Consider the following 26136-nt stretch of genomic DNA (forward strand, 5'->3'; position numbering starts at 1 on the left):
GTGAATGCTGGATGGGGATGAAGTTCAGCTCTTTCCCCAGCATTACTGGGCAACTGGAGCTAGACTGTAATTCGTATCCCCTTTCCCCGTGAGCTTGAAGTTGATGCTTCTCTGTATTCTATTACTGCTGGTTTATTTAATACTGCTGCAGAAGCAGCTCTGAAAAAATACACACAAAGACCAAACGCTGACCCAGCAGAGGCATTACTTGCAGATAATTCCTCCCTGCTTGCTCTCCCCTCTCCCAGCTGCACTGCTGCCACTCGAGAGACACAGGCAGGTCTCCTGCTTCTCCACGGTCAGGCTGAGGCCAGTAGCTGTAGCACTGCCAGTCATTTGGGCGCCCGTCTTACGTGTTCCCACCTCGTGCGCTGTCTGGGGCAACCCTTAACTGATGTGATACAGGTCTCTTGCTGGCAACTTTCTGCTCAACAGCCTACCTCAGTCATGCACCCACCTGGACTGTGTGTTAGAATGAGCAGTCCTGCAAGAAAAGCAGCTTTAAACATCCATCTAGGAGAGCACTGAGCCAGGTAAAGCGCATCCACTCTCCTCTGCCCAGGGCGATTCCCCTGGGTAGCCAGCAGACTGAAAACTCAAACACCCTGGAAGGGTTCCACGCCTTCTTACAAACCAAAGCATTAATGCAATTGGGTTTGTTACGGCTTAAGTAATTGCCACAGGCCCTCAGCCTTCAAAGGCCACTACTGCCACCATTGAGGGAGTCCTGTCACCCCATGCACGGGGCACTTGACTACACCAAAGCAAGAGGTGGCTGTTTGAAGAGCAGGATGAGGAACAGCAGCTCCTGCCCTTGTCTCCTGCCCCAGCCCTCCCCCACTAGCATGCTTTAGCGACGGTAGCTCAACTCCAGCAAAACCCACCAACTGCAGGAGAGCTTCCACTGGCTTCGTGCAGATAAGGACTTCAATGGCTCACTGGAGAAACACGGTTTGCTTTTCCCCCAGCAGAAAGAACTCCACCACCACCAGTTGGAAATGACAACAGGACCTAATCACCAAGCTGCTCGGGTGAGCTGGAGGCAAGCCTGCCCCAAGCACGTGCCCTCTTCAAATGTCACATCAAACAGCAAGGAAAAGGGCAGGGAAAGGCTACCTTTTGATGGGAGACGTCACCCACGTCCCGAAGCTGGAGAGGCCGGCGCCGCCTCATCTCCCGAGGGCTGGCCAGCCTCTGCTTGCTGCTGAGAGACTCTTCTGCCTCTCTGACCACCTTTGGATTACGAGATGCTACCACTCTGCTCTGGAATCCATCCGCCCTTCTGGAGGACCTCAGGGGCCGCGGGGTCTTGCCACTGGCCATGTCGCAGAGGTCACCTGGAAGAAGCAACAGTTGGACAATCCACAACCCCAGAACCTTAAAACCCTGGACCCGTGGAACCCCGCAACCTTAGGGAAGGGCCCTTAAAACTCACCCAGTTCCAACCCCCTGCCACGGGCAGGGACACCTTCCACTAGACCAGCTTGCTCCAAGCCCCTGTGTCCAACCTGCTCTTGAACGTTGCCAGGGATGGGGCAGCCACAGCTTCTCTGGGCAACCTGTGCCAGGGCCTCGCCATTCCTCGCACACCCAAAGGACTCAGCTGTGTCTCCAGCCTCTGGCATCCTTCCTAAGCAGAGAACACGGGGCCTCCCCACCCTCACTCATCATTAGACCGTATTTAGGCTCCAGTCATAGACGGAAAACCCCACAACAAACAGCCCCTGAGCCAAAACAGCCTTTTGCTCTGGGGGCACTCCCACCAGCCACAGAGACACTCCAGGGGCTGCTGGCACTTCTCACCCTTTCTGCAAGGAGCCTGCTCCTGTTTCTAACTAACGCAGCACACAGCTCAAGACCCTGATTAAGAACTAGAGTTTCTCAAGGCTACTTTGCCTGCTTGAAGGTACAAAGGTTATCTGGCAAAAAACGCCTCCTTCCAGGCATCAAATCACCCCACTGCCCAAGAGCATTTCTCTGTGTCAAAGGACGCCCTCATTTCCGCTTCTTAACACCCAAACTCGAGGCTTCCTACAGGCATTCCAGGCTGTCACAGCAGGAAAAAAGCAGGAAACCATCAAAGGCACATGAGCAATTAGCTCAAATCTAAGTAAAATCCAGGATGATATTCCCTCCCGCTTCCCTGTGTTCCACATCACCTCTCTTGCGTGCACTTACTGCGCACACACAGCAAGACAGCATCTAGGCAAAGATGGCCATTCCCTGCCCCTCGACTGTTCCCCACGCTCTGCAAGGCAATGCAATCACCTCATTCCTTTACTCCCAAGGCAGCTACAGCACTGCACGTGTTTGTGGTGCTGGGCCCTTCCCAGCTTCAGGAAACAAGGCTACCGTTCCCTTTTGTTCTTGCAAGAAACACCAGAGCTCTGCACCGCCCTATGGACAGGAGGCCCTGCTGCAGCAAGAGCTGGGATTTAGAGGTGGAAATAACTCCTTTTCAGGGGAGAAACCTAACGGGGATGATCCAACATTGATCTGGATTTGAGTGGTTTCTTACCGGGTCTTGAGAGTAACGGGCTCATTCGTTCCAATTCTCCAAACTGTGATTTCACTTCACTTGAAAGGAAACCTGTCGTCACCCCCACAACGCTTATTTCCAGAGGGCTTCCAACCTCCACATCCCAGCCAGCCCAGCAGCTTCCCCCCGAGCCCTGGAGCAAGGCTCTTCCACAGCCGCAGAGCCCGCAGGGACCAACCTCCCAGAGGAGCAGGAAAGGAGCACAACGGAGCAACGGGGCACATCTCCGTGCAGGGGCAGGACAAAGCAGCAACCAGGACACAGCACCCCTCCAGCCCCCCCCGCCCCCTGCCGTGGCTCCCTGCTCCCCACCTCAGACAGCCAAGGCTCCCTTTGCTGCAGGACCTACAGCCTAGCTCCAAGTCTCTACCATCACTGCAAGCTGCACGGCAATTGCAGAGCCCCTCCAAGCCCTTCTACTTGCCCAGCCCTGCTCTTAGCCCAGGGACATTTAAATCCTGCCGGCTATCACACAACTGCCCCATCCCTGCTGCCAACGGAGCCGCCTCCTCCCTGCTGCCCAGGGCCAGACGCTACCTGAGGACGGGTGATTCACGCTTCTCCTGGAGGATTCCTCCGGGCAGGGCCCAGCCTTGGCTCCTGAATGCCCTCGCGCTGCTCGGCAGCTGTGGGCAGCTGGAGGGACAGGAGCTGCCCAGGGACGCCTCGGGGTGGCTGTTGCCCACCAGCACAGAAGATAACTGCTGCTGGGCTGCCAACAGCCAGGGGAACCTGGGCAGCAAAGGACAGGGCGTGGACCTGGGCTGCCCAGCCCCTCTCCTCAATGCTCTGCCTTTGCCACCTAGGGCAGGCTTTCACCAGCGCCTCGAGGAAGCAGAGCTCAGAGCCTCACAGTAGCTCAAGCCTGCTCCTGTCTCAGCGGCTGAGCAACTCCTGCTCTGACTGCGCCACGGCTGCTGCTCGCATTTAACAGCAGCAGCTCCCCTCTACGTCACAACAGGCGAGCTCCACACGCCCTGTCAAGAAGGTGCTCACCCCCCCGCACCGCTTCCACACCAAGGCCGCCACCACTTGTGGCTCTGGCATTTCTCCAGCTCCAGCCTGGAGTGGGGACCGTGCTTCCTGCCTCCAGCTCTCTCGCTATCACTCTCGGCCACCTTGTCTCTCCTCTGCTGGCTTGCTTCCACGGCCACTGCAGGGCCTTGCTAAAGTTACAGCCTCGCAGATCCCTGCAGCGCCCCCCTACGCCTTCAAGGTCTCCCCGCAGTGAAGGCCTGCAGCAGGATTCAAGTGCACCTCACAGCAGCATTTCTTCACGCTCCGTCAGCGTCAGATCACTTGGTTTATACACTGCAGAGGAGACAATCATTTCTCTGCTTCAGGAGGAAAGAAAAAAGCCTCCACACTAACTACAAAGCAACGATTTCATTCCGACTTCGCTGGCCCTGCTGAGCACCCATCGATGACTTTGGACCCATTAAGCCTGCGCACACGGGCACACGCACCAGCCAAGGCCACCCAACTTCCCGGGGCATCTCAGCTGCCAGGAGCTTCACACGTTTGCCGCACAGCGTTTGCCGGAAACAAAAGCTATCCGTGAGACTCTCGGCCACACGCAAAGCAAATCCTCACATCGGCTTGGCGGGGAACGTGGAGCCCTCAGTTTGAAACCAACACGCACCAGCTGGGGCTTTACAACCCACTCAGGGAGGATAGGAGCCCCGAGTGCTAACTGGCTCTCCAGGCAGCCAGCCTCTGGAAACACTCCAAAACATGTCCCGCATGAACGTGTCCAGCCACGAATCCAGGTGGAAACTGGAGAGCTCAGGCAAAGACACCTCAGGTGTGGCACCCTTGTGTGCTGAAGGCACCAAGACAGAAGCTCTCTAAGGAAAGGAAACCTGTGACAAAAGCTCTACCACAGCTGAGATAATGAACAGGAGACCAGTAGTAGAGCTTCCTGCTATTTCTTTGATAACCTTCAACTGCCAGCCGACACTGAGACAGCCCAAGCTCCCTTCAAGGCTCTGCTGGAGGCTCCCCCGCTCCACATGCCACCATTCACAACTGCGCCTCCTGCCTTCAGTCCTTACACTACTACTGTCCCTTCCCACCTGCCTCTCCCGGCGTCTGCTCTCCGGATCCTGACTTTGCAGCTCCCTTTTAACCTCTTTTGTCCTGGCACCTGGATGTCATTTCAGAGACTCAAAGAGTCATTTAGCTTGGAAAAGACCCTTACGAGCAAGTCTAACCCAGTGTTGTGCTTTAAGGCCAGACGCTAAGTCAGACCCATGCAGCCGCTCACTCACTGCCCCCCATCCCAGCTCAGGCTCCCCCGAACACCAGCTCCTTCGCACCCAGCACTGCCAAGTCCACCACTAAACCCTGGAGCACCGCATCTACGGGTCATTTGAATGCCCCCAGGGATGGTGACTCCACCACAGCCTTGGGCAGCCTGTTCAGGGCTTGACAGCCCTTTCTGGGAAGGAATTTCCCCTAATAGCCAACCCAAGGTTTTCTTTTCCCTTCACACTAGGAAACCATTTAACCCAGCAGCTGCAACCCTTTGTGTAAATTTCAGAACATTCAAGAAGTTACTCCCAGTTCGGGGGGAATCTCTGACACGAGCAGGGCAGCAGCCGAGGCTGTGACTGCCAGCAGACAGTGCACACAAAGATGGGTGCATTCGGGACGGAGGTTCAGGCCCAATTCCGCAAGGTACCACGTCTCACTTTAAACAAGAAAGGGGACAGATGTCAGGGGCACTGAGAACTCTGCACTTACAGAATGGTTCGACAGTCGCTCCTGGGGCTGACACTGCCTTCACCCTAACTGCCTTGGCCTCGTGTCTCCACTGGCAGCTAAAAACCATCTAAGTCACCACGATACTGAGGACAGAAACATCCTTCAGTACCCCCACACTGCAGGACCAGGGCTTAGTCAAAGTCACACAGGCAGAGCAGGGCTCAGCCTCTCTTCCCTCACACCCAGCTCTTCTCCCCCTCCTGCCAGGGCCTTCTCCATGCCACCCAGCACCACAGGACACTACAGGCTAGGGAGTACAGGGTCCTCCTCTCCTCCTCCCGAGATACAGAGCTTCCTTCAGAGCCTGAGCAGCAGCACCTACAGCCCAGCAAGATCCTCCCATGGTCAGCTCCAAGGGCCACACTAAGTGCCACAGGCGCTCCTTCCCTCCACCTTCTCCTGACCAAGAGAAAAAACAGCAAGCACGGCCTTTACCTGCTCCATCACAGCTTGCTTGGCATTTGCAGCTTCAGACATCCCCTGGCAGCTCCATTTGCAGCAGGACTGCTCTCCTTGGCTCCTGCCTTCACAGCAAGCTGCTCATCCACAGCAGGGCTACCACTTCTGCTGCGAGGCACCTTCAAACACCAGCATGTGCTTCTGTGATTGGAAGCAAGGGAGAGAAAGATCAGACCAGGAGACACAGGGAGGGGACAAGCCCAGCCCATGACGGGCCTTTCAACCTGAGCCCACAGGAGCACTGGGCACAAGCCCAGCAGCTACCAAGCCCCACAGGCTCTTCAGAAGCTGTGAAAGGAGCAGCTTGCCTTATTTCTCACTTGTGAAGCACTGCAGGGACAGGCCTATCTCTTGCTGCTCCCAGGCAGCTAGGGCAGCTCCCTGCAGCACACACGCTGTGCTGAGAGCTGCTGGGCAGGCTGCAGGCACCAGCCCTGCTGTGCAAGGAGCTTCCAAACTGAAGCAGGCACCAAGAAATAAAAGCAAAGCTGAATGTGGCTTTACCTGCTCCAGGCAGGTGCCTTCACAGGCCCATTACAACCATGCAACAGCCACAACCCTCTCAACTCAAGCCAAACCCCAAAGCAATCGCTGCTCGCTGAAGAAGGGACCACTGCATTGCCTTTTGCTTAGCCAGCTCTTTGACTGCATTTGTACCTGAAAGTCTTTTGCCAAAAAGACTGGGAGTTTTGTCAAAGAACAGCCCTGCAGAGGCTCTCCTGGGCTGCAACCCGAGCCAGGGCTTTGATTTTAGAAGACAAGACAGCAGCCACACCCAAAACCACACAAACAAACAAACCAAAGAAAGAGGATAAAAAGATGAAAAGACAGGCACCCAGTGGGTCAGGAGCAGCCACCTTGGCAACTGTGACCATCGACACAAGCATCTCTGACTTTCAAGGCTCAGAGCTGCAGGACAGACCCACTCGATCTGGAGCCGTCAGCCTCACTGCAGGGGTTTTGTTTCCCATTACAAGGTCTGTTACAGGAGCAGCTCAAGGGGGTGCAGGTTTCATTTGAGCAGCCTCTCCCTGCCAAGGATGAAAGCAAGGACCCCAGTACCCCATTGGTGACTTCCTCTCACACTGGGAAGTCTTCTCATTAAAAGGGAAGAGAGGGGATGGATGGAAACGGAAAAGGAAGCCGGAGGCTGCCAGCCACTGGCCCATCCTGACTCCATCCCTCTCCCCACTGCAGCAGGAGCACAACTGGCTGCTCTTGGAAGGACAACAAGGCCATCGGGAGACAAGGAGGATTTCAGGTGGGCAACAGACAGCAGGAGCAGACGAAATCTTGGTCAAGAAGAGCTCCTTTTGTCAGGAAAGGACAGTCCTTTCCTGTCTGCCATCAGGAAAGACGACACATGAGGACTGTCTGGAAGCCTCCCGTCCCTGCAAACAGCAAGGGGTGCTTGTGCTGGCCCAAAGAGCCACGATGCCCAAAGCCTTTCTTTCCAGCATGCCTCTGCCTCCCAGCACCAGCAAACCCTGGAGCAAAGTCCCTGTATGGGAGCTGAGATCCCCAGCAGGGCCTGCAGGAATCTCACGCTCCCAGCTCCCAGCCTGTAGCTCGGGTATTCCAGCATTCCAGGAAGCCTCAGCACACCCAGGTGATGTCCTAATCCCAAGAACATAAGAGAAGCTTCACAGAGCCACCACCCTTCCTGTGGGGGTGGGCCTTTGCTTCATTCCTGTCCCCAGGGCAGCCCTGCAAAACTCTCCCTTACAAAGCAGCACAGGGACTCCAAGAGCAGGGGAGGTGGATGGACCAAGGGTGACACAGCAGGTGACAAATTTGCGCTTGTCTAATTACAGCTCTGCCAGGCACCAGGCAAGGGGGTTGATCTCACAGGGAACCAACTTTCCTACCTGTGAGGCAAGGCCAGCCCTACCTGCTTGGGAGCAGCAGAGTCACAAGGGCTGGCAAACAACTCGCACCCAACACAGTGCTGTGGGTACTACGGAGAGCCTGATCTACCCCCTCTCTCTGTAATCAGCCTCTCTAACACCTCAAACAACATACGCAATGAGCTTTCGTAGCAGAAAACGGTATCTTTTACCAGACTAACTCACTGGGAGCAACAAGCATGGCTGACAAACCTTAACTTACCTTTCAGCACGCTGCCTGGACCAACATGTCTTTAAAACAGGTGCCTGCAGCAGTCCTGAAGGCAGACAGAAAAGCACCTCAGCTTGGCGGGCAGAACAGACGATAATGCGCAGGAAAACTAACGTCTACCTTTATGACACATCAGCTTTTCTCCAGCAACTGCCTACAAGCAAGGTCTTGTCCCACGGGGGACACAAGGTTTCACAGTCCAGATCTGCTGTGGGCTTCGATGCCCATCACATCTGCAGTCAGGTTACAGCTGCTGCCTCCTGCCTCGGTCACCCACCTAAACACCTTCAAGAGGGACGTGGAAGGGCACCGAGCATCCAGCTGGTGTCTTCAGCGCCCTCTATTGATGAAGAAAACCAGAACAGGGCAAGGAAAATCAGCCGCATCAGGGCAGCCCTTTCTCCAGCCTCCCTGGCAAAGGGAGCTGAAATGCAGCTGGGGAGGAGCATCCACTTGGCAGAGAAGGATTTCTCCTCCCCAGCGAGCAGCACTTGCACGGCAGCAGACAAACTGGCTGACATCTACAGAGAGCTCTGAAGGCACAGAATCCTCTAGAAATGCCAATCCTTAGTCCTGCTCTTCCTGGCCCACCAGGCTTCTTTGTCTCCCACAAAAGCTACGAGACACCACAACTTACACACCTCCTGTCTCCCTGAGAACTGATCCTGCGCTCGTCCTCCTTGACTTCACTGTCCATTTGAGCCCACAGCACAATTTCAAGGCCTAGAAACACCAGGCACAAAGTGAAAACAAAGGGCAGGCATAGTGCACCCCTCCTGGGGACGTAGGCCCAACAAAACCCCTCTCTCGTTACCGTCATCATCCAGGTAAGCCTGAAACAGCTGCTCCTGAAGAGAGAAGCAACACAAGCACCTCCCGCCACATCCCTCCAAAGCCCTGCTCGGTCCCTGCTGCCACCATGGGCTCCCTCTGCCTTCCCAAATTCCCCCCATGACATCCCCGCTGCCCCAAGTCTACCTACAGGTCCATCTGGCAGCTTCACAGCACAGCAGTTGTCTTGCCAGTGAAAGTCATTCGTCTAGAAGAGAAAAGGCAACCAGCATCTGCTTCCCCAGCAGCGCTTGCAGCCGACAGGAATACTGCCACATTTCTACATGCTTTAGAATGCTTCTTTCCTCTCCCTTTCACTCCTCAAAGCACACCACATGGGTCATCGGCAGGATCAAGCACAGAACCACGCCAAAATTCAGGTGAAAGAGACTTTGCGTGTCCCCGGCCTAACGCCTCCGCACAAACGGACTGTGCAGGGATGTGTCCAGCAATGTGAAATCTCTCCTAGCATGGACATTCCCTGCTTCCCGGAATCACGTAAAACTTTCATCTCCCTTTACAGTTACCACACAGTCACGGTCGTCCTCAACCTTAGCACAGCCAAACGACTCTAAACATGGCACAAAATCAGTGAAAACAAGCAGCACATCTCTCAGCTTTAATGCAACTCAGAACAAAATCCCCACAGCATTTTCACTCAGAGGAGTACCCAATTCATCCAAGCCTCAGGCAACTGATTTCAAAATGTTACGCTGGCTCCAAAAAAACTTCTGGTTTCAGAAAAATCATGTCGCTCACAGCTAATCACCGGGCCTACATATCTGTCCTTCACTGGAAACCTGCAACAGCAGGGCTGCAAAACTAAACTGACCTCAAGTTTGCACGACTCTCGGGCACATCACAACCGACTTATACTGAGACACTTCATCAGCTTTCACCCCAAACCACATTTGCCAAAACCTGGCAGCCTCAGCGAAGGTGGGAGTCATCAGACGATCTCCCCAAAGTTAAACACGTTCCTCCTGTGCTTCCTTACATATGCCAAAAGTCACAACAGAAATTAAGTGTCACTTCTCTCCGAAACCTGGGCTCAAAAGAGAGACAGGACAAAGCAGCATTCTCACCATTAAAAGGACAAGTGCCATTCCTAACTTTGAAACTCCTGCCATTAAGCAGTAGGCATAATAATAACAATAATCATAACAGACGCGCCAAACCGCATCCTTTATTGTTAACAGAAGGAGCAGCTGCTATCAAAGCATCCTTTCTCCCATCACCTCCCTGTGTCTGCCAAGAAAAAAGCTCCAGCCTATATGGGGCATCAGGACCCACCGGACATGCATTTCCTTCAGTTTAGAGACCTGCCTTTGCGCGGAAGGGTGCGCACACATTTTTGGGGGGATACTTCCAAACAGCTGGATTCCAGTTCCCCACCAACTCAGTCCACGGGATCTTGATGTACACAGTCAGAGAATCGGAGAATCAGAGAATAGTTAGGGTTGGAAAGGACCTTAAGATCATTTAGTTCCAACCCCCTTGCCACAGGCAGGGACACCTGGCACTAAACCGTGTCACCCAAGGCTCCGTCCAGCCTGGCCTTGAACACTGCCAGGGATGGAGCATTCACCACTGCTTTGGGCAACCTGTGCCAGGGCCTCACCACCCGCACAGTGAAGAATTTCTTCCTTCTAGCTGACCTGAACTTCCTCCAGTTCACTTTAAGCCCATCACCCCTCGTCCTGTCGCTACCGTCCCTGACCAAGAGTCCCTCCGCAGCATCCTTGTAGGCCCCCTTCACGTACTGGAAGGCTGCTATGAGCTCTCCACGCAGCCTTCCCTTCTCCAGGCTGAAGAGCCTCGACTTTCTCAGCCTGTCTTTGTACAGGAGCTGCTCCATCCCCCTTAGCAGCATGGCGGCCCTCCTCTGGATTTGCTCCAACAGCTCTATGTCCTTCTGTTCAGGACACCGGAAGTGTACACAGTGCTCCGCGCGGGGTTCTCATGAGAGCAGAGGAGAGGAGCAGGATCACCTCCCTTGACCTGCTGCTCATGCTGTTGGTGATACAGCCCAGGACACAGGCGGTTTCGGGGCTCAAGCGCACGCTGAAGCCGGCTCATGTTCCCACCCCCAGGTCCTTCTCCTCAGGCTGCTCTGAATCACTTCTCTGCGCAGCCTGCAGCTGTGCCTGGGATTGCCCTGACCCAGGGGCAGGAGCCTGCACTCGGCCTTGTTGAACTTGATGAGGCTGGACACCTCTCCAGCATGTCCGGGTCCCTCTGGATGCCATCCCTTCCCTCCAGCGCATCGACTGCACTACACCGCTCGGTGGCGTCAGCAAACTTGCTGAGGGTGCTCGATCCCACTGTCTGTGTCGCCGACAAAGACGTTGAACAGGGTCTGCCCCAACACCGACCCCTGAGGGACTCCATTCGTCACAGGTCTCCAGCTGGACATTCAGCCATTGACCGCGACTCTCTGTGCGCAGTCATCCAGCCAATTCCTTGTCCACCGGCTGTCCATCCAGCAAATTCATGTCTCTCCCGTTTAGAGACAAGGACGTCGTGTGGGAGGGATTTAAATGAAATTTATTTGCTCCAGAGAGCACGAACGTGGCGGGAAGGGCCGCGGGCAGCTGGTCACTTGAGGGTGGAGGGCAGGCCCCGGAGGTGGTAGATCCAGGAGCCCCCAGGGCAAGAGACCACCAGCCTGCTGGTGACAGGAGCCCGGCCGCCCCTGAAGGAGACGGTGATGGTGGTGCTGCTCTTGGCGCGCAGCATCTCGGGGGCCCTGACGGTGAAGGCCGGGTGCTTTACTGCATACTGGAACGCCGTGGCCTTCGGGAAGACGTTCCTGAAGGAGATGGAGGTGGAGCCGCCGGCTGGGATGAGGAAGGGGCCCTGGGCTTCAGGGGGCAGTGCAAGGCCGATGAGTGGGATGCGGTACTGCCCGCCCAATGCGGAGCTGAGCTGCAGCGTGGCCTTGGCTTCGCCCAGCTGGCAGGGCTCAAAGGTCACTTCCACGCTCAGGTCCGAGCCCCCAGCGCCAGCAGGTGCCGCACTGATGGATTTTGCCGTCTGGAAGTCGGCACAGTCGGTCTGCGCAGGGGAGACAAGAGACCATGGAGGGCGGGTCACAACAGCAGAGCCAGCACCTCGGGAAGAACACGATGGTCCCCTGGCCCTGGCCTCTCCCACCCACACCACACCCCTGGTGAGTGCCTGCCCTGAATGGGCATGACAACTGTGCAAACGTGCCCATCAGGGACAACCCTGCACCCAAGCCCCAAGACCCCTGACTGCCAGACCTGGGCTGCAAGGGGGAAGCAAGCCCAGGCACCACAGGGCCTGCAAAAGCAGCTCCGACCAGGGCAGCAGACACGCGCCCACACGGGAGGACAGTGCAGCTGGCAACAAGCCCACACGAGTGGCAAGACCCCTGGGCTCACGTGGCCACCTTGGCTCTGCCAGGCCAAGCCAGAGGCACTTGGACCCCTTGGTGGAGAGGGCTGGTGCTGGCCAGAGGAGCTGCCTGCCAGCCAGAGCCCCGGCAGCCCGGGCTCACCTGCAGCAGGTACTCGGTCTTCTGCTGGGCAAAATTCCGTATTTTGGTGGTGATGGTCTGACGGGAGCCCAGCGTGGCGCGGAAATACACGGGCTTCTCTGGCCTCTGCGAGATGGCTTTCAGCTGCAGGTTGTAAGACAGAGAGCCCAAGTCGCTGCTCTGGAGCACCAGGTGCCCGGTGCTCTCACCCGTTTTCAGGGGCTGATACTCCAAGACAAGATCCGCCTGGGAGGAAGGAAGGAAGGAAAAAGCCACTGCGTCAGGCAGAGGCAGGGAACACGCCAGCCTGAGAAGGGGGCAGCTGGTCCCTGCTGTGCTCAGGCAGTGCTGGAAGGCTGTGCCGCCTTCCCTGCTCTGATTCCCTCTCTCTCGGGCACAGCCTTGCTCCTTCTGGGAGACGGTTCACTTAGGGACAGATCCCAACAGCTCAGAGCCCTCCAGCATCATGCTAGAAGCTTCCCACCCTAGAAAGCCCCAGGGCACACACCGCCTCCTGTCAATCCAGGCTGCAGACAACCCGGCCGTGGGCTGAGGCTTGTCCTGCAGCCACTCACAGCTAGAAGCACCACACTGAACGAGGGGCACGTGGCACAAGGACCTGCCACGTGAGGCCCAGTGGCAGCGTGTTACAGGGGGCAGCAGGGCAGACTCCACCAGCGCAGGAGGATTCCCACTGGGGATATTCTCGCACCCTGCTCCCTCTCTAGATCATCGGCAGGGAGCTGCCACCACGGAAAGAAGCCCCAGAGGGCTCCTTTCAGGCATCACCCTTCAAGAGCACCCCCTCTAGCCAGGAGCAGGGAGAGCAGAGTGAGCCGGAGGAGCTTTGCTCCTACCTTCGACTGTGCAGGAACAGTAAAGTGCTGTGGAGCGCTGACGTCGGGCACTTCGCAGGTGACGTCAAACGTCACCGGGACAGGCAGAGGGTTGTCCACCTTGACGGTGGAGGACACCCTCTGCCGAACAGCGGTGCTCATTTTCACAGTGCCGATGGGTCCCGAAGCCGTCACCTTGAAAGTCACCACGTGGAACAAGTACTCTCCGGTTGTCTCGTTGAGGAAGGTCACCTGAATCAGACAGAAAGGCAAGTGCTGCTCACTGCACACATGAAAATAGACCCAAAAGAGCCCAGTGAGCTCAGCGCCCTGCTTCCAGGAATGGCTATGAGCACCCACCGAGGAAGAGTGCCAGACCAGAGAAAGCACGTGTGCTATTTCATAGGACCCGTGCACACGGAGGTATGAAAAGAGGCGTGTAGCTTCTCGGTGAGCCAACAGCTCCTTGAAGGGCCCTGCAGACCAGTGTCCTCACTCACCTTTGCCCTGAAGACTCCTTCTTTGTAGGAGAAGAAGGTGAGCTGGTAGTCCTTCTTTGCAGAGCTTGGCACGTCAATGTAGGAACACCCCTGCAGCACAGAACTGCTTTCCACGTTCTCTGGTTTCAGCATGTCAATAACCACCAGGAGCCTGTGGGTGAGAAGGATGCAGTGAAGGTCAACAGAAAGGACTCGCCTAGGATACCCATCCTGTGGGGGTACAATACAGCCCCTCTCATCCTCAGTGCCTCAGGCACAGGGCGCCAGCTCTCATCCCCCTTGGAGGAAAGCCCTCCAGGATGGCTCTGCACAGGCAGAACGTGGGGATGGCCAGACATGGCCAAGGAGAGGGAAAAGCTTCCAGGAAGGCGCTTCCAGGCACTGGAAGCTTCCTTCCTTGTGCTGCTGCAGGGATTGCTGATGGGACCAGACTTCCTGGGCTGGACTCACCTCTGTGGGCTGTGCAGCCAGTTGGACACAGGGATGAGCTCCGTGTGGGAACTCCTGCATGGAACCTGCCGGGAAATGGCCCCTGAACACCGGGGGGCTTCAGCAGTTCCTTCCAGGTGGTAGCGTAAGCCTGTCCCGTCCGGCAGGGGGAAGAAGATGGAGCCCTACAGACAACGAATAGGACAAGTCGGCTCTGCAGCACCCCGGGACAGTTCCATGCCTGAGGCTCTCACTGGAGCAGCTCCAGCACCCCAGAGCCCTTCTCAACTGACCCCTTTCATTTAGGAGCTTGTCGCTGGCGTGGCACAGAAAACATTGCAGAGGGGCTAGTCACCCCCATGTGCCCAGCCTGAGACCTGCAGGAAGGGCTCCTCCCAAAGCTCCTGCATGACTGTCAAGAGATCTCTCTCGTTTCCCACCTGCCTGCTCACGGCCAGGGGGGCACTGAGAAACTGCAGGGCACCTTTGCCCTTCTTGCTCCCTGCAAGCTGCAGGACACCAGCCAGGTGGTGCTGGCAGAAGTGGTCGTGCCCAGGGCTTGGAGAGCCTGTGCAGCCTGTGCACTGAGCATGGGGGTCTCTGAGCCCCCTGGGCTGCCACAAGCAGCAACCAGGAGCTGCGCAGAACAAACTTCATTTCTTGCCCTTCAGAAAGCCTGCCTTGTTAGCTTAGCTGCTCCAACACCTGTGGGGTCACTCCCCAGTTCCCGTCTGCCCTTTGCCCGGGCCTGGCCTCCAGCCACCACAAAACCCAGCTTCCAACAGAGAGCACAGGACACCTTCAGCTTGGACAGGACCTCTGAAGGTCATCTCCTCCAGCCTCCTGCCCAAAGCAGGGGGAGCTACGAGGGTCGTGCCACCAGGCTCAGCACGCTGGCACAGCTCACGTACCTGATGCTTCTTGTTCTCAGAGCTCATGCTTAGGGGTCTGTAGGTGACCTGGTAGGCCTTTTCTTTTTGCCTGGCCTCCAGATGGATAAATTCAGGCCCTTTCCAGTACTTCCCCTCAATGATGGGCTGCAGGGTCCAGGCCTCGTTGCTTGGGTTGGAAAGGAGGATGGTCTGGCTCTGCCTCTCACGCACACTGCAGCTGAAAGTCAGGGTCTGGAACAGAGGAGCACAGAGGCTGCTGGCTCGCACCCACAACCCTTCCCACTCTTCTCACGCTGGCTCTACACCAGCACCTGGAGCACAGGGAGCAGCTTTCCCTTGTCACGTGCAAAAATTACACTTTGGCCATAGCTTTTGGAGTAAATCCAGCTGCTTGTTGTTGAAGAAGGGAGCAGAACAAGCCTTTCGCATGCTGGCTGAAAGGAAACGGGGAGTCCTGAAAGGAAACTCCAGTGCAAGGACAAGATCTGCAGCCACACAGCCCCTTCCTTCATGGGCAGGATGAAGAGGACCTCCACGCTCTCTTTGGGAGCAAGAGCCAACAGCTGCCAAGTTGCCCGCTCCCAGGGGCTGGATGCAGATGCCTTGCCCCTTCCTACTGCTGAATGCCCTAGCCCTGGCCCGGCAGGGGGGAGAAGTGTGGCTGCGGGTGCAGTGCCGGCATCCAGCGGGGTGGCTCTGTGGGGAGGGTCTCAGAAGAGCCCGGCAGGGTGTTCCCATGGCACGGATGCTGCAGTGCAGAGCCACGACAGCCCAGCTGCTCACTGCAGGAGCAGCACCTTGAACAGGGGAGAAAGGCAATGAGAGGGCTCAGGAATTCTGGCAATCCTGCCCAGCACTTTCTCTCTGGGATACTCTGGCACGAGCAAGTCTGTGCTCACAAGTGTCCTTCAGTTCCTGCCCTGCGAGAGATGTGGTGCAAATGCTGGGCTCCAGGGGCCCATCCTGTCCCTGCTGCGTTACCTCTTTGGGGCCAGGGGCCTCCACGCAGGATCCTGACAGCGTAAGCCGCAGCGCCTCACTGCCCTGGATGAAGCACCGCAGCCCCTCGTACTGGACAGCCTGGCTCAGCTTCGAGGGGCGGAAGGTCACAACGAAGGGGACATCCCTCCCTGGGCTGATGTAACCCTTCGTGGGGCTGATGGAAAAGTCCGGCTTGAAGCTCTCCACGTCCCACGTAAACCTTGCCCAGGAAAGCACAAGCACAGGAAAGAAGGATTAGCCACGGGGAGCTCTGAAGGCAGGGTAAGTCTGAGTGTGAGGCTCTAAGTCTCTTGTGGGTTTTCCCACCACATCTCAGGCCTGATGCTGAGCCACCTGGCAATAAGGCTTCAGGCTGGGCAGGACCCACTGCACCCACAGGCAAGGGGGCTTGTACCCTTTTGCTAACTTCTAGGGCCTGACTGCACGGCCATGGCTGCACAACTCTCCACCGGGATGGAGAAGCACAGGGGAACTATCTGGGCACACTACGGCCCCACACAACCCTCATCCAAGCTCTCAGCCCTCAGAGGGGGCGGGCTTCTGCTTTACCTGACTCCTGTGACGCCCGCGTTCCGCATGACCACGCGCCGCCACGTGTAGCTCTGCTGCACCACGGCTCCAAAGCTGAGCTGCTCCTGGTCCAAGCTCACGAGGCTGCCCTGGCAGGAGCCCCGCACCACAAAGAGGGAGCGCGCCAGCCCGCCGCACTCCAGCAGCACTTCCCCGCTGAACGGCTGGATGGGGCGCTTCGGGGAGAAGGTCACCTCCACTTTGCCTCTGTCTCCTCTGGGCTTCAGCTTTAGCTCCTTGCTGGGCTTCAAGCACAGAACCTACCCCAAGAAATGAAGGCAGACTATTTCATCTGGCAAGCGAGCTGTGGAGCCTCCCTCATCAGACTCACGGAAGAGGCTTCCAATTCCTCTTCTGTCCCCACCAACACTGCCCCACTCCCACTCATTCCCTCCTAGGCATTCCTAGCTAATACCAAAGGTGTTTCTGCCACGTGTCCACCTGGTCACGCTGAGCTCAGCTCTGTCTTCTAAAGCTTTCAGGGAAGTTCAAACAGAGCTGTAAATCTCCCTCTTGCAAGATTCACCTCCCTCACCTTTCCACACCTAAAATACATGGCTGCATCCTGATGTATGTGTCTAAAACAGCTTAGAGGAATTGTGCCGCCTTCTCCCTTCTGGCTCTCCGGGTCTCCTGGCACCCAGCTCAGCTGAAGCATTCACACTGCAAGCATCTGCTGGCAGAGCAGTGCCAGCAGGGAGGACAGGGCAGGCACAGGCAGCCAGGGCAGCCCACAGTTCTCATTGGCTACTAGCTCCCACCCACAGCGCCTCATCGCCCCCTGCAGGCACACCAAAGTGCTCTGCGGAGAAGGAAAGGGCCTTACCCCAGCTTCCTGCAACTCTGGCGCGGTGGATGTGACTCTGAGCTGAAAGGCCAGAGGGGCTGCACTCTTGTTGGCTATGGTGACGATCTTCTTCACCGTCTGCCCAATGCAGACGTTTCCTAGCTTCACCACCTTTCCCGGTGGATCCACAACGTCAACCTGAGGCGGCAGGGACCGATATCAAGCAAAAGGAAAGAAGGAGAAAAGGTTTTCTGCCACTCTCCTGGCAGAAACCCAAACCATGGTAGGCTGGGGAAGAGATGAGGAAATGAGTAAAACATGCTGCTTGCCACCTGGAGTTTTAGCGTTTAGATTTCATCTCACCTTCACTTTTATGCCCCTTCCTTGGGCCTCACCGGTCAGCTTCCCGGCCGGGGCACAGGGAGGCAGCAACAAGCTGTTGTGGCTGTTGTCACCTTGCGGTGTCCGTAGGAGCTGCGCAGAGAGGGAAGAGAAACCATAGACAGGATGAGTTTCTTGACCCTCACTACGTGAACAGACTCCCCAGCCAAGCCATCCCCCCGTCTCCCTGGCACAAGCCTGGGAATGCTGGAGCGCTGGGAATCTACAGGAGTGTGCACAGACCTTCCCTCTCACCTGCTCCTCAGCAAGGCGCTGCTGGTCAAACTCCAGCGAGTAAACCTCACAGGGGGTCTTCACCACCACTGTCCCCTCTTCCCCATGGCTCTGTGGCAGCAGCGGTCCCAGCTCGAGCTCCGCGGGGCTGAACTCCAGCCGTGGCTCCAGACCACGTCCCAAGACCGGCACCTGGAGGCGTTGGCTGCTCTGGCAAATCTGGATGTGCAGCTCGCCCCGGTAGCACTTCTGCAAAGAAGCAGCACAGAAAGCTCCTCCGTGAAGCCCCAGGTGACAGCGCCTCCAAGTCAACAGTCGCCCCAGGCTCAGGGGTCTTGTCAGCACCTCTAAGCTGAACCCAAAAGAGGTATTTACTTAGAGCAGGGGCTACAGCATCTGCATGGCTCTGAGTAACTGCGGTGAGTCCTGCTGTGGACTGTAACTGGAGAGTTGGCTACCAGGTGGATCTAAAATGCGCTGTCAGAGGTTTTCACCTAGTCATGGGGGAGCGCAACGCTCATCAGAAAGGTCTGCTTTCTCAGACACAGTCTTGGCACTGCAGCACCAGGCAAACATCAGTTGTGTGAAAGAGGCAGCTGCGCTCTCACTGGACACAAATAAGGATCGTCTTCTCTGCTCAGTGCTCGGCTCTGGTCAAAGCCAGACACGAGACGGTGAAATCTCCACGAGCAATTCAAAGATCCCTGGGACTGTCCCCTGCCATGGAAGCACTTGCGTCCATCCTGTCACACGCTGCCAGTTTCCAAGTCACGGTGTCCACATGCAAACTGCCTTTGGCAATGCTCCATCATTTAAGGTGACTCCCGAACTGCGTGGGAATGTGCAGGGGAAACTGAGGCACGGTGGGCACAGGGCTGGCAGAAAGCTCCATGTGGAGGCAGAGCTCATCCCCCGCTCCCTCTGCTGGCCTCCCCTTACCACACTGCCCTGCCACACCTCCTGGGGGTGACACCCTCCAATCTCACCTCTTCCGTGGGTGAAAAACGGACTTGGACATGGCACTGCTGTCCTGGAGCGAGCGTTCCAGCTGACGGCAGCACCTCGAAGCCACAGGGCGCAGACTTCATCTCCTCGAGCAGCTTCTGATGCTCGCTCGCCGGCAGATGTTTGTTCACCTGTGCACAGAAACCACTCGCGTGAGGTCTCCTTGGTCTGGGAGGACAGAGCCTCGGCTCCTGCAGTGCTTCGACATGCTGGCACGGTGCAGGGAGCACCCTCATCCCACCCAGACGTGGCCACCACTGCCTAGAACTGGAGGGCAAACGTGTTGGCAGGGCAGGTAGATGGGGAGGCAGTGTCCTCAGAGGAGGAAGAGGAATGGGTGAAGATGGCAGGCAAGTGAAGCATCAGCTAGTCAACAGGCCCAGGTGAACCAGCCTTGCTCTGTACCCTCAAAAGCTCCCTCAAGCCAGCTGCAGCCCAAGTGCTCAGGCAGCCAGAGGGGCAGGAAAGGCAAGAGAGGCAAAGACAACCCACCCGAGAAGCTGCGTGTTACACCTTGTCTGCGCTTTACCTCCTTAACAGGCTCATTCACGCTGATGGACCATTGACAGGGGACCTGGAACGTGTTGTGGAGCTGGATGGTTTCTTCCTGGCACTGCCCACACTGGACAGCGGAGAACTCCAGCCTGTCCCTGGAGAGGCTGAGGGACGGCTCAGCCACGATGGCACGGAGGCGGACCTGCGATGTGGGGCCTCCTCTGACCTAGAGAAGGACAGAGCATCCAGTTGAGAGCCCGGCTGACACTCGCTGCTGTGCCCAACCTGCTGCCTGCCCCAGAAGCTGGAGTACCTTGATGGGCAGGAGCACATCCACCTTTCCCAGAGGCCGGCTGGCACTTTGTGGGTCGAAGCACACTTCAAATGTCTTGCTCTCACAGGAGGGCAGGCGCTTCACACGGTCCAGGCACACGCTGAAGCCTGAACACAGGAAAATAAAGCAGCTGAGATACACAAGCAACAGGAAGCAACATCAGAAGCACGGTAAGGCCACACGGCTGTCCTGGCTGGCAGCTCCGTGAAAGACTCCTTTGCACCTCCAGAGAAGCTGCTCTTCTCCCCTTGTCACTGCCCAAAGCAAAAGGATTTTCACAGCCAGAACCCAGGGCTTGCGTGGTAGAAATGAACCACATTGGTTGAGGAGCTCCAGCAATTTCTTCAGCGGGCATCTCAGGGAAGGATGCACAGACCTCTCCAAAGGAGAATTTCCAACTAAGATACCGAATGCTCTGCTGTTCCCTGGACAGCGGCTTAGGACAGATGCCTGACCACCCCTCAGAGACAGCAGTCACCACGTGACGGAGCTGCAGCCTTACCTCAAGGCCTCTTTGGGAAGCCTGTTTCGATACAGCAGAAGATCCCACAGAAGATGGGGGATCCCTTCAGGAAAGGCTGAGCACTATGAACTCTAAGCAAAGCACTTCCGAACCACAGAGGGGCCTTCTCCTTGCAACATAAACCCTCAGAGTGCACAAAGAAACTCAGAAGAGGCCGAGAGGCGGTCGAGGGCATCAGCCCTTCTGGCCCCTGCAATGAGTTTTTAGGGCAGCCACACGCGGACCAGGTCTCTGGGCACTGATCGCCACAACTCAGGCTCTTAACAGGGCACCCAGCAGGGGGGCACTAAGGAGGAAAAAGCTATCCAAGGAAGTACTCAAATCTCCCCATGTCCAATGGCTTCAGCTGATGTGTCAGAGACAGCTCCTTCAAGCCCCTGTGAAGCCTCTCCACCACTGGTTACCTGTGTTATCTAGGACATATCCATCAACATGGAAAGATGCAGGGAAGTGCCCGGTGTTGGTGACCTTCACGATGCGTGTGTGGATGTCACCGGGAACAACATAGCCAAGGTCCAGGACGTATTCGGGCAGCTCAGCTCTGAAAGGAGGAGTAAGAACACTCAGTAAAGCCCAGCATGGCGTGGGGTGGAGAAGCAAACGGAGTGGATAATTGCGTATTCACTGCTGTGAAAGCTCAACCCAAGCTCAGGAAACCCAAGGCCTGAGCACCCAGTAATAAGACTTGGCTAAATCATGGGGAGTGCAGGGCCTAGGATTTATCAGCCACCAGTGGGATCTTCGGCTGAGTTTCAAGTGGGTACTGGACACAGTTCCTATGCTGTGAAAAGCCATTGCAGAGAAGTGCACTGCATCTCCACTGGTCTCAGTGAAACCACTAAACGGGTGTTCGGCCCAAGCCTGAAACTGCTTCAGGACCTTGTCATAGGATTTCCTTGCAGAGGATACCTCCACTGCTCTGCAACCACATCTGTCCCCAAAGCAGCACCTGACACTATCGCATGCAGTAACCAACGCTTACAAGACTGCTGAGAGGGTCTTTTTGCAGGCAATCCCACTTGGAAAAGCACATAAGGGATCTGGACCATTCCCTGCTCTTCCTGCTTAGCACAGACCCCTCTTGGCGCAACGACGCCAGCTTTGAGATGCCCCTTTCAGAGCTGGTCAGCTGGGGCGGTGCCTGTGCTGTCTGGAAGGGCTTGCTGCTCTGCACCCCCTCAGCTCTGAGAACAGAACCCAGCAACTGTGGGGAGTGGAGCACCTCCAGAGCTCAGGGTAGCACTGTGCAAGTGAGAACACCGAGCTGCCCACAGGGAGCACATCGTAGCTCCCAGCATCAGGCCCTTTCTCAAGTCTTCAGCTATTTCCAGCTCTGAGACACAAGAGCTCTCAGGAGCAGGGCTGCACTGCTGGCTGTTACCCTCGGGGCCCCTGGAGACAGGCCACAGGAGTCCCTACTAACTTGAGAAGCCTCCGATGTACACGCTGGTGAAAGGCAGTGTCCTCCGCAGGACGGGACGTGAGAGCTTTCTGCTGCTCCAAGGCATGCTCCTCAATAAGCATCTCCTCCATCTGCATCTGCAGCTCAGCATCCCACTGAGGAAAGTAAACACAGGGGCTGGTTAGCAGAGGTCCTTCCCAAGGCACAAGCTTGTCTCACGTGCAGGATCCCACCCTGCTCTTGTTGAGAGGGGTGACGGAGTCATTCTGTCTCACTGCTCAGTGTCTGTGACACTCCCTGCTCTCTCAGGCAGGATCGTATCTCCAAAGAAATGAACTCAAGCACCTCTGCCTGCCCACTTATCAAAGCTGATCTGGACAGACGGACAGGCAAGCCAGAAACCTTCCAAAGCTCCAAGTATGGCCCTGCCTCCAGTCAGTGCCAAAGCAGCTTGCACAAAAGCTCTCCTGCAAAGGGAACCATGAGAGAGCTGGAGCCTCTTGGAGATGACAGAACACAGCACAGCCTCAGGGGGCATTCAGGCTGCCGCTTTACGCTCAGTAAACCTGGCAGGGCTTGGCCGGTGAGCAACAAACCCCCCTGCACCGACCTGTGTGTCCTTCAGAGCCCCATAAACCCAACTGCTTGAGCACAGCCTTTAGCATCTCCCTGGGGTAGTCAGGAGCTGGGGACAACTCCCAGAGGCGGGCAGCCCACGGGGCACGCTGAGCTGACACAGTCCGTTGCCAGGGCTGTGCAGGGAGGCCCCCAGTGCCAGCAGGGCCCTGGGCAGGTGCCGTGGGGCGCAGGGGCTCCAGTGACACGCAGCAGGGTGGCACGTGCGGGACAGGGCAGCAGCTCTACTCACCACGGTGCCCGAGTCGTCCATGCGGGGCTCGCCTGCCACAGCCTCCCCCAGAGCAATGGCCTCCTCTCTCTGTCTGCCTTTGTCCACCTTTTCTTTGGCCTTTTGGAGGATCTTCTCATATTTGGCATTGCCTGAAAGCGCAGAACACCACCAATAGCAGTGGGGCAGCACAAATCCCACGCAAGACGAGAAGCCCCGTTCCCCCGACACCCGGACACAAACTGCTCCAGCAATGCAGGGAAAGGAGATCCTGCTGCTTCTCACCCCCACCCGTCTTTCTCGCCACACAGGTGCATCTCAGCCACCAAACGGGATGCAAACCCAACCCTGTCAAAATCCCTGCCGGCCTCTCTTACAGCTTTCCCAAGCTTTTCTGCCCAGCCATCATCTTCCCAGACCTCTGGCAAGCTGTGCAGGATGGTTCCTGCGGCAAAGCCCACATGGGCTTGTCTGCCAGAGACTAAGGAAGCAACCAGAGGGCTGAGTTTGCCTGACAGCCCTGAAACCTCCAGGCCTGCTGGAAGTGCCTGTGAGCTGCCCTATGGGCATATGGCACGAGGGAAAGCCAGGGCACCTTCCTGGCGAGCACACAGGCAGTGCTCACCTTTGATGTTCCTGGGCAGGTCCAAGTGGATCCTGGGAAAGGTCCCTTCTCCTTTCAGCGTGATTTTCTCTGGCTCCAGGTGACCCACTTGGATCTGGAAAGCCCTGCAGAAGACTCCAGGCACTCCTGGCAGGTAATAGACTTTGAGCACTTGCTGCTTGCCAGGTTCAGCGTAACCCTGCAGGGCACAGAAGAGGGAGGGAGGGAGTGTACCAAAGAGGATTCAGTGGGGGGATGGCTCACATGACAGACACGCTGAGAAGGCAAGACAGGTTCTCATACATAAGGAAACTGATATCAGACATCACTACCTCCAGCTTTCTTGGATCCAAACGCCCCAGTCTCCTACACCAAGATGCAGTATGTCTTTCAGAGGCCTCGCAAGGCTGCCCTCTGCTCAGCATGAGCACAGCTCTTCTGCTGACAGGGTTTACCCTCTGCTAGCCAGAGCCAGGCACAACAAACCAAAGCTTTGCACCAGCTGCTCTGGAAGAGCAGCGAAGGGCCTGTGCTTCCAGCAGGGCCAGCAGCTCCTGGCAGCAGCTTGCAGGACAGGACATCAGCGTCTCATCCCTCAGACGCACAGGCGCTGAGGAAGGTGGAAGCCACTTGGCCCTTTGGCTTCCTCTTCCCGTTGTAAAAGGGCACCAAGGCAGGAACACTGCTCCAGCTCTGAGACACCCAGGCAGGACGACAAGCTGGAATGGAGTGATGCTCCAGTGATGGCACAACCCAGGAGCTCAGCACTCAGCTCCAAAGAGCTCCCGGAGCACTCGTGCCTCCCACTGGTGGTTGCTGTAGGACAGCAGAGCCAGCGGCGGCCAAGGCCACTCAGCGGCTCCATTAGGATTGGGCTCGATGGACCTCCTCTGCATCTGCAGCAATCGCTCACAGCCCTGTCTCTCCTGGCTGGTTTTGGACGGGGCTTGTGTCTTCATTCCCCCTGTTTTCCCCCAGAACTCTCTCCTGGGCAGCCTGACACAGGCCGGCTGAAGCCCTTGTGCTACTCACCGTGCTAGGCACGACCAGGGGCACGCCAGGCAGAGGGCTGGCTGCAGTGCCTGTGCCGGGGCTCAGCACCACAAAGGCAAATCCCAGCTTCCCGCTGTTCTGCAGGGTCACCGCTGCTTCCGTGACTTTGTTAAACACCTGAGGAGAGGACAGAAGAGCAGGAAGTTACAGGCACACGTCTGCTGCTGAGAATGTCATTCCTCTTCCATTGCGTTGAAAGCAAAGGAGCACAGCCCAGAAGCAGGCAGCGCACAGGAGAGATGGGCACTGGGCTCTCTGCGTTAACCTGGGCAACCCGCGGCCACAGGGTACCTCTGAGCCCTGCACGGGAACAGCTATTTGTGGCAGAGGTGCGATAACAACCGTGGAAAGATCAGAAACAAACCAAGTAGGGGACACAAGCCCTCTGCACTTGAAGGTGTCACCCAACAGCGAGCTGAAACACAGGAGGAGGCATTGAAGCACTTCAGGAGAAAAGGCACCTGCACGCAAGTATTTGCGGGCACAACACAAGCCGAAAGGGAGGGAGACAGGGCAACGCGCACAGGGCCAACAGCTGGAAACAGCTGTGGGGGTCGTAACTGGAAAGACGTACAGTGGGGGCTATTCTGGGACATTCTCTGCAGCTACAGCGACTGGGAGCCCAAGTCAGCTGCCTCCTGGCTTCATGAATCAGGAGCATTAAAAGAGAGAGCACCTCCTTGGACCTCTGGCTTTAGGAGCAGATCAGCGGATGGATGTCTGAGGGACACGTCCCTCTGGAGATCACCACTGGGATCCTGCCTGCCCCAGGAGGCAGCGTTACTTACCTCCAAGAGGAGGGATTCCCAGCTTTGGGCTGGGCTGGGCTGGGCTGGAGATGGCCATTAAACACCAGCTTGGAGGTATCACCCAAATGTTGGACTTCCAAGCCACAGAGCCAGCAAAGCAGCTGGGAAGGGGGGAGAGCCCTCGCCCCGGGTGGGCACCAACCCACCGGTCATGGGTGGACACAAGGAGCTCTGACAAGAGCAGCGTGCGGTACCTGCAGCCCGCAGTCGATCTCGGTGGTGTCCAGGAGGTAGCTGATGCGCGAGGCCTCCCCACGCAGAGCCACCTCATAGCTCGGGCCTCCCTCCACCCTGCACAGCGCCGTGACCTGGGTGACGGTGTTGGCGTGGCCGAAGAAGGAGAAGGTGACACGCTGGCTCTGGCCCGGCTGCAGCTCACCGTGCAGCGGCAGGATATCGAAAACCTGCAGGCAGGGAGGAGAGATCCACACGTGGAGCACGGCAATTGATGCAGAAGAGCAGCCTCGGCTTGGCCCAAAGGACAGACGGGGCTGCAGGGGCCTCTTCCTCAAACACCGGCAACATCAGCCTCATCTCACCCTGCAGCCATTCCACTTACCAGCGGGGTAAGAGACCATGGGGAAAACCTTCTCCCACACTCCTAATTAATGCAGGAGTGCTACGCTACATTCATTTCTGGTGTCTCCTGGCAGCAAGAAATGCTCTCTGCTGCAGAATTTGCCTTCAAAAACACCTTTTCCTGCCCTCACAAGAACACGAGACTGGGAGCTGAGAGCCCGGGGGCAGGATCCAGCCCAGCTCCTCGCACTCCTGGTGCTTTTCCCTGGCTCTGATTCACATCCTGCTCTCTCCAGATGCTGCAGCAAATGCTGCTGCAGGAATTTCCTACCCACCACCTGATCAGGACCAAGATGGAGAATGGACTCCATAGGTGCCGCACAAGGAGTGCTCTTGACCAGCCCTACAGCACCTCCCATGTGGCCTCTCCAGTGACCAGCCATGCGCTTGTGTTGTGGTTTAAACCCAGTCAGGTAACTCGTTCACTCACTCCCCCACTTCTTTCCCTCCCCCTGCCCCCGGAGGGACGGAGAGGAGAGGCAAAAAGAATGCAACTCCCACGGGTTGAGATAAGAACAGTTTAGGAACTAAGGTATAACACAAATCACTACTGCTACCACCAATGATAATAATGATAAAGGAAAATAACAAGGGAAGAGAATACAACACCTCACCACCAGCCAACCGATAACTTGCCA

General features: G+C 56.8%; 1 protein-coding gene across 1 annotated transcript in view; it reads right to left on the bottom strand.

Annotated features, from left to right (window-relative positions):
* Positions 1 to 11241: 11241 nt before the first annotated feature.
* The window catches only part of LOC133277469 (hydrocephalus-inducing protein-like), a 43938-nt gene continuing 29043 nt past the window's right edge, over positions 11242 to 26136 (bottom strand). Inside the window, exons 19-38 of the mRNA XM_061469310.1 lie at positions 25114 to 25323; positions 24090 to 24227; positions 23079 to 23256; positions 22475 to 22605; positions 21628 to 21761; positions 20609 to 20745; positions 19661 to 19788; positions 19382 to 19573; positions 18834 to 18983; positions 17869 to 18096; positions 17596 to 17706; positions 17272 to 17430; positions 16425 to 16705; positions 15855 to 16074; positions 14892 to 15104; positions 14002 to 14165; positions 13552 to 13702; positions 13073 to 13303; positions 12237 to 12461; positions 11242 to 11770 (exon numbers count right to left, since the gene is read on the bottom strand). Coding sequence (XP_061325294.1) covers positions 11312 to 11770; positions 12237 to 12461; positions 13073 to 13303; positions 13552 to 13702; positions 14002 to 14165; positions 14892 to 15104; positions 15855 to 16074; positions 16425 to 16705; positions 17272 to 17430; positions 17596 to 17706; positions 17869 to 18096; positions 18834 to 18983; positions 19382 to 19573; positions 19661 to 19788; positions 20609 to 20745; positions 21628 to 21761; positions 22475 to 22605; positions 23079 to 23256; positions 24090 to 24227; positions 25114 to 25323 — 3840 coding nt within the window. The 3' untranslated portion in view covers positions 11242 to 11311. The remainder of the gene's footprint in view (positions 11771 to 12236; positions 12462 to 13072; positions 13304 to 13551; positions 13703 to 14001; positions 14166 to 14891; positions 15105 to 15854; positions 16075 to 16424; positions 16706 to 17271; positions 17431 to 17595; positions 17707 to 17868; positions 18097 to 18833; positions 18984 to 19381; positions 19574 to 19660; positions 19789 to 20608; positions 20746 to 21627; positions 21762 to 22474; positions 22606 to 23078; positions 23257 to 24089; positions 24228 to 25113; positions 25324 to 26136) is intronic.

The sequence above is a fragment of the Pezoporus flaviventris genome, unplaced genomic scaffold (assembly GCF_033815535.1).
Source record: "Pezoporus flaviventris isolate CSIRO_AGI_PZ_B2104156 unplaced genomic scaffold, CSIRO_AGI_Pfla_v1 ptg000056l, whole genome shotgun sequence".
In the NCBI taxonomy this organism is placed as follows: domain Eukaryota; kingdom Metazoa; phylum Chordata; class Aves; order Psittaciformes; family Psittacidae; genus Pezoporus; species Pezoporus flaviventris.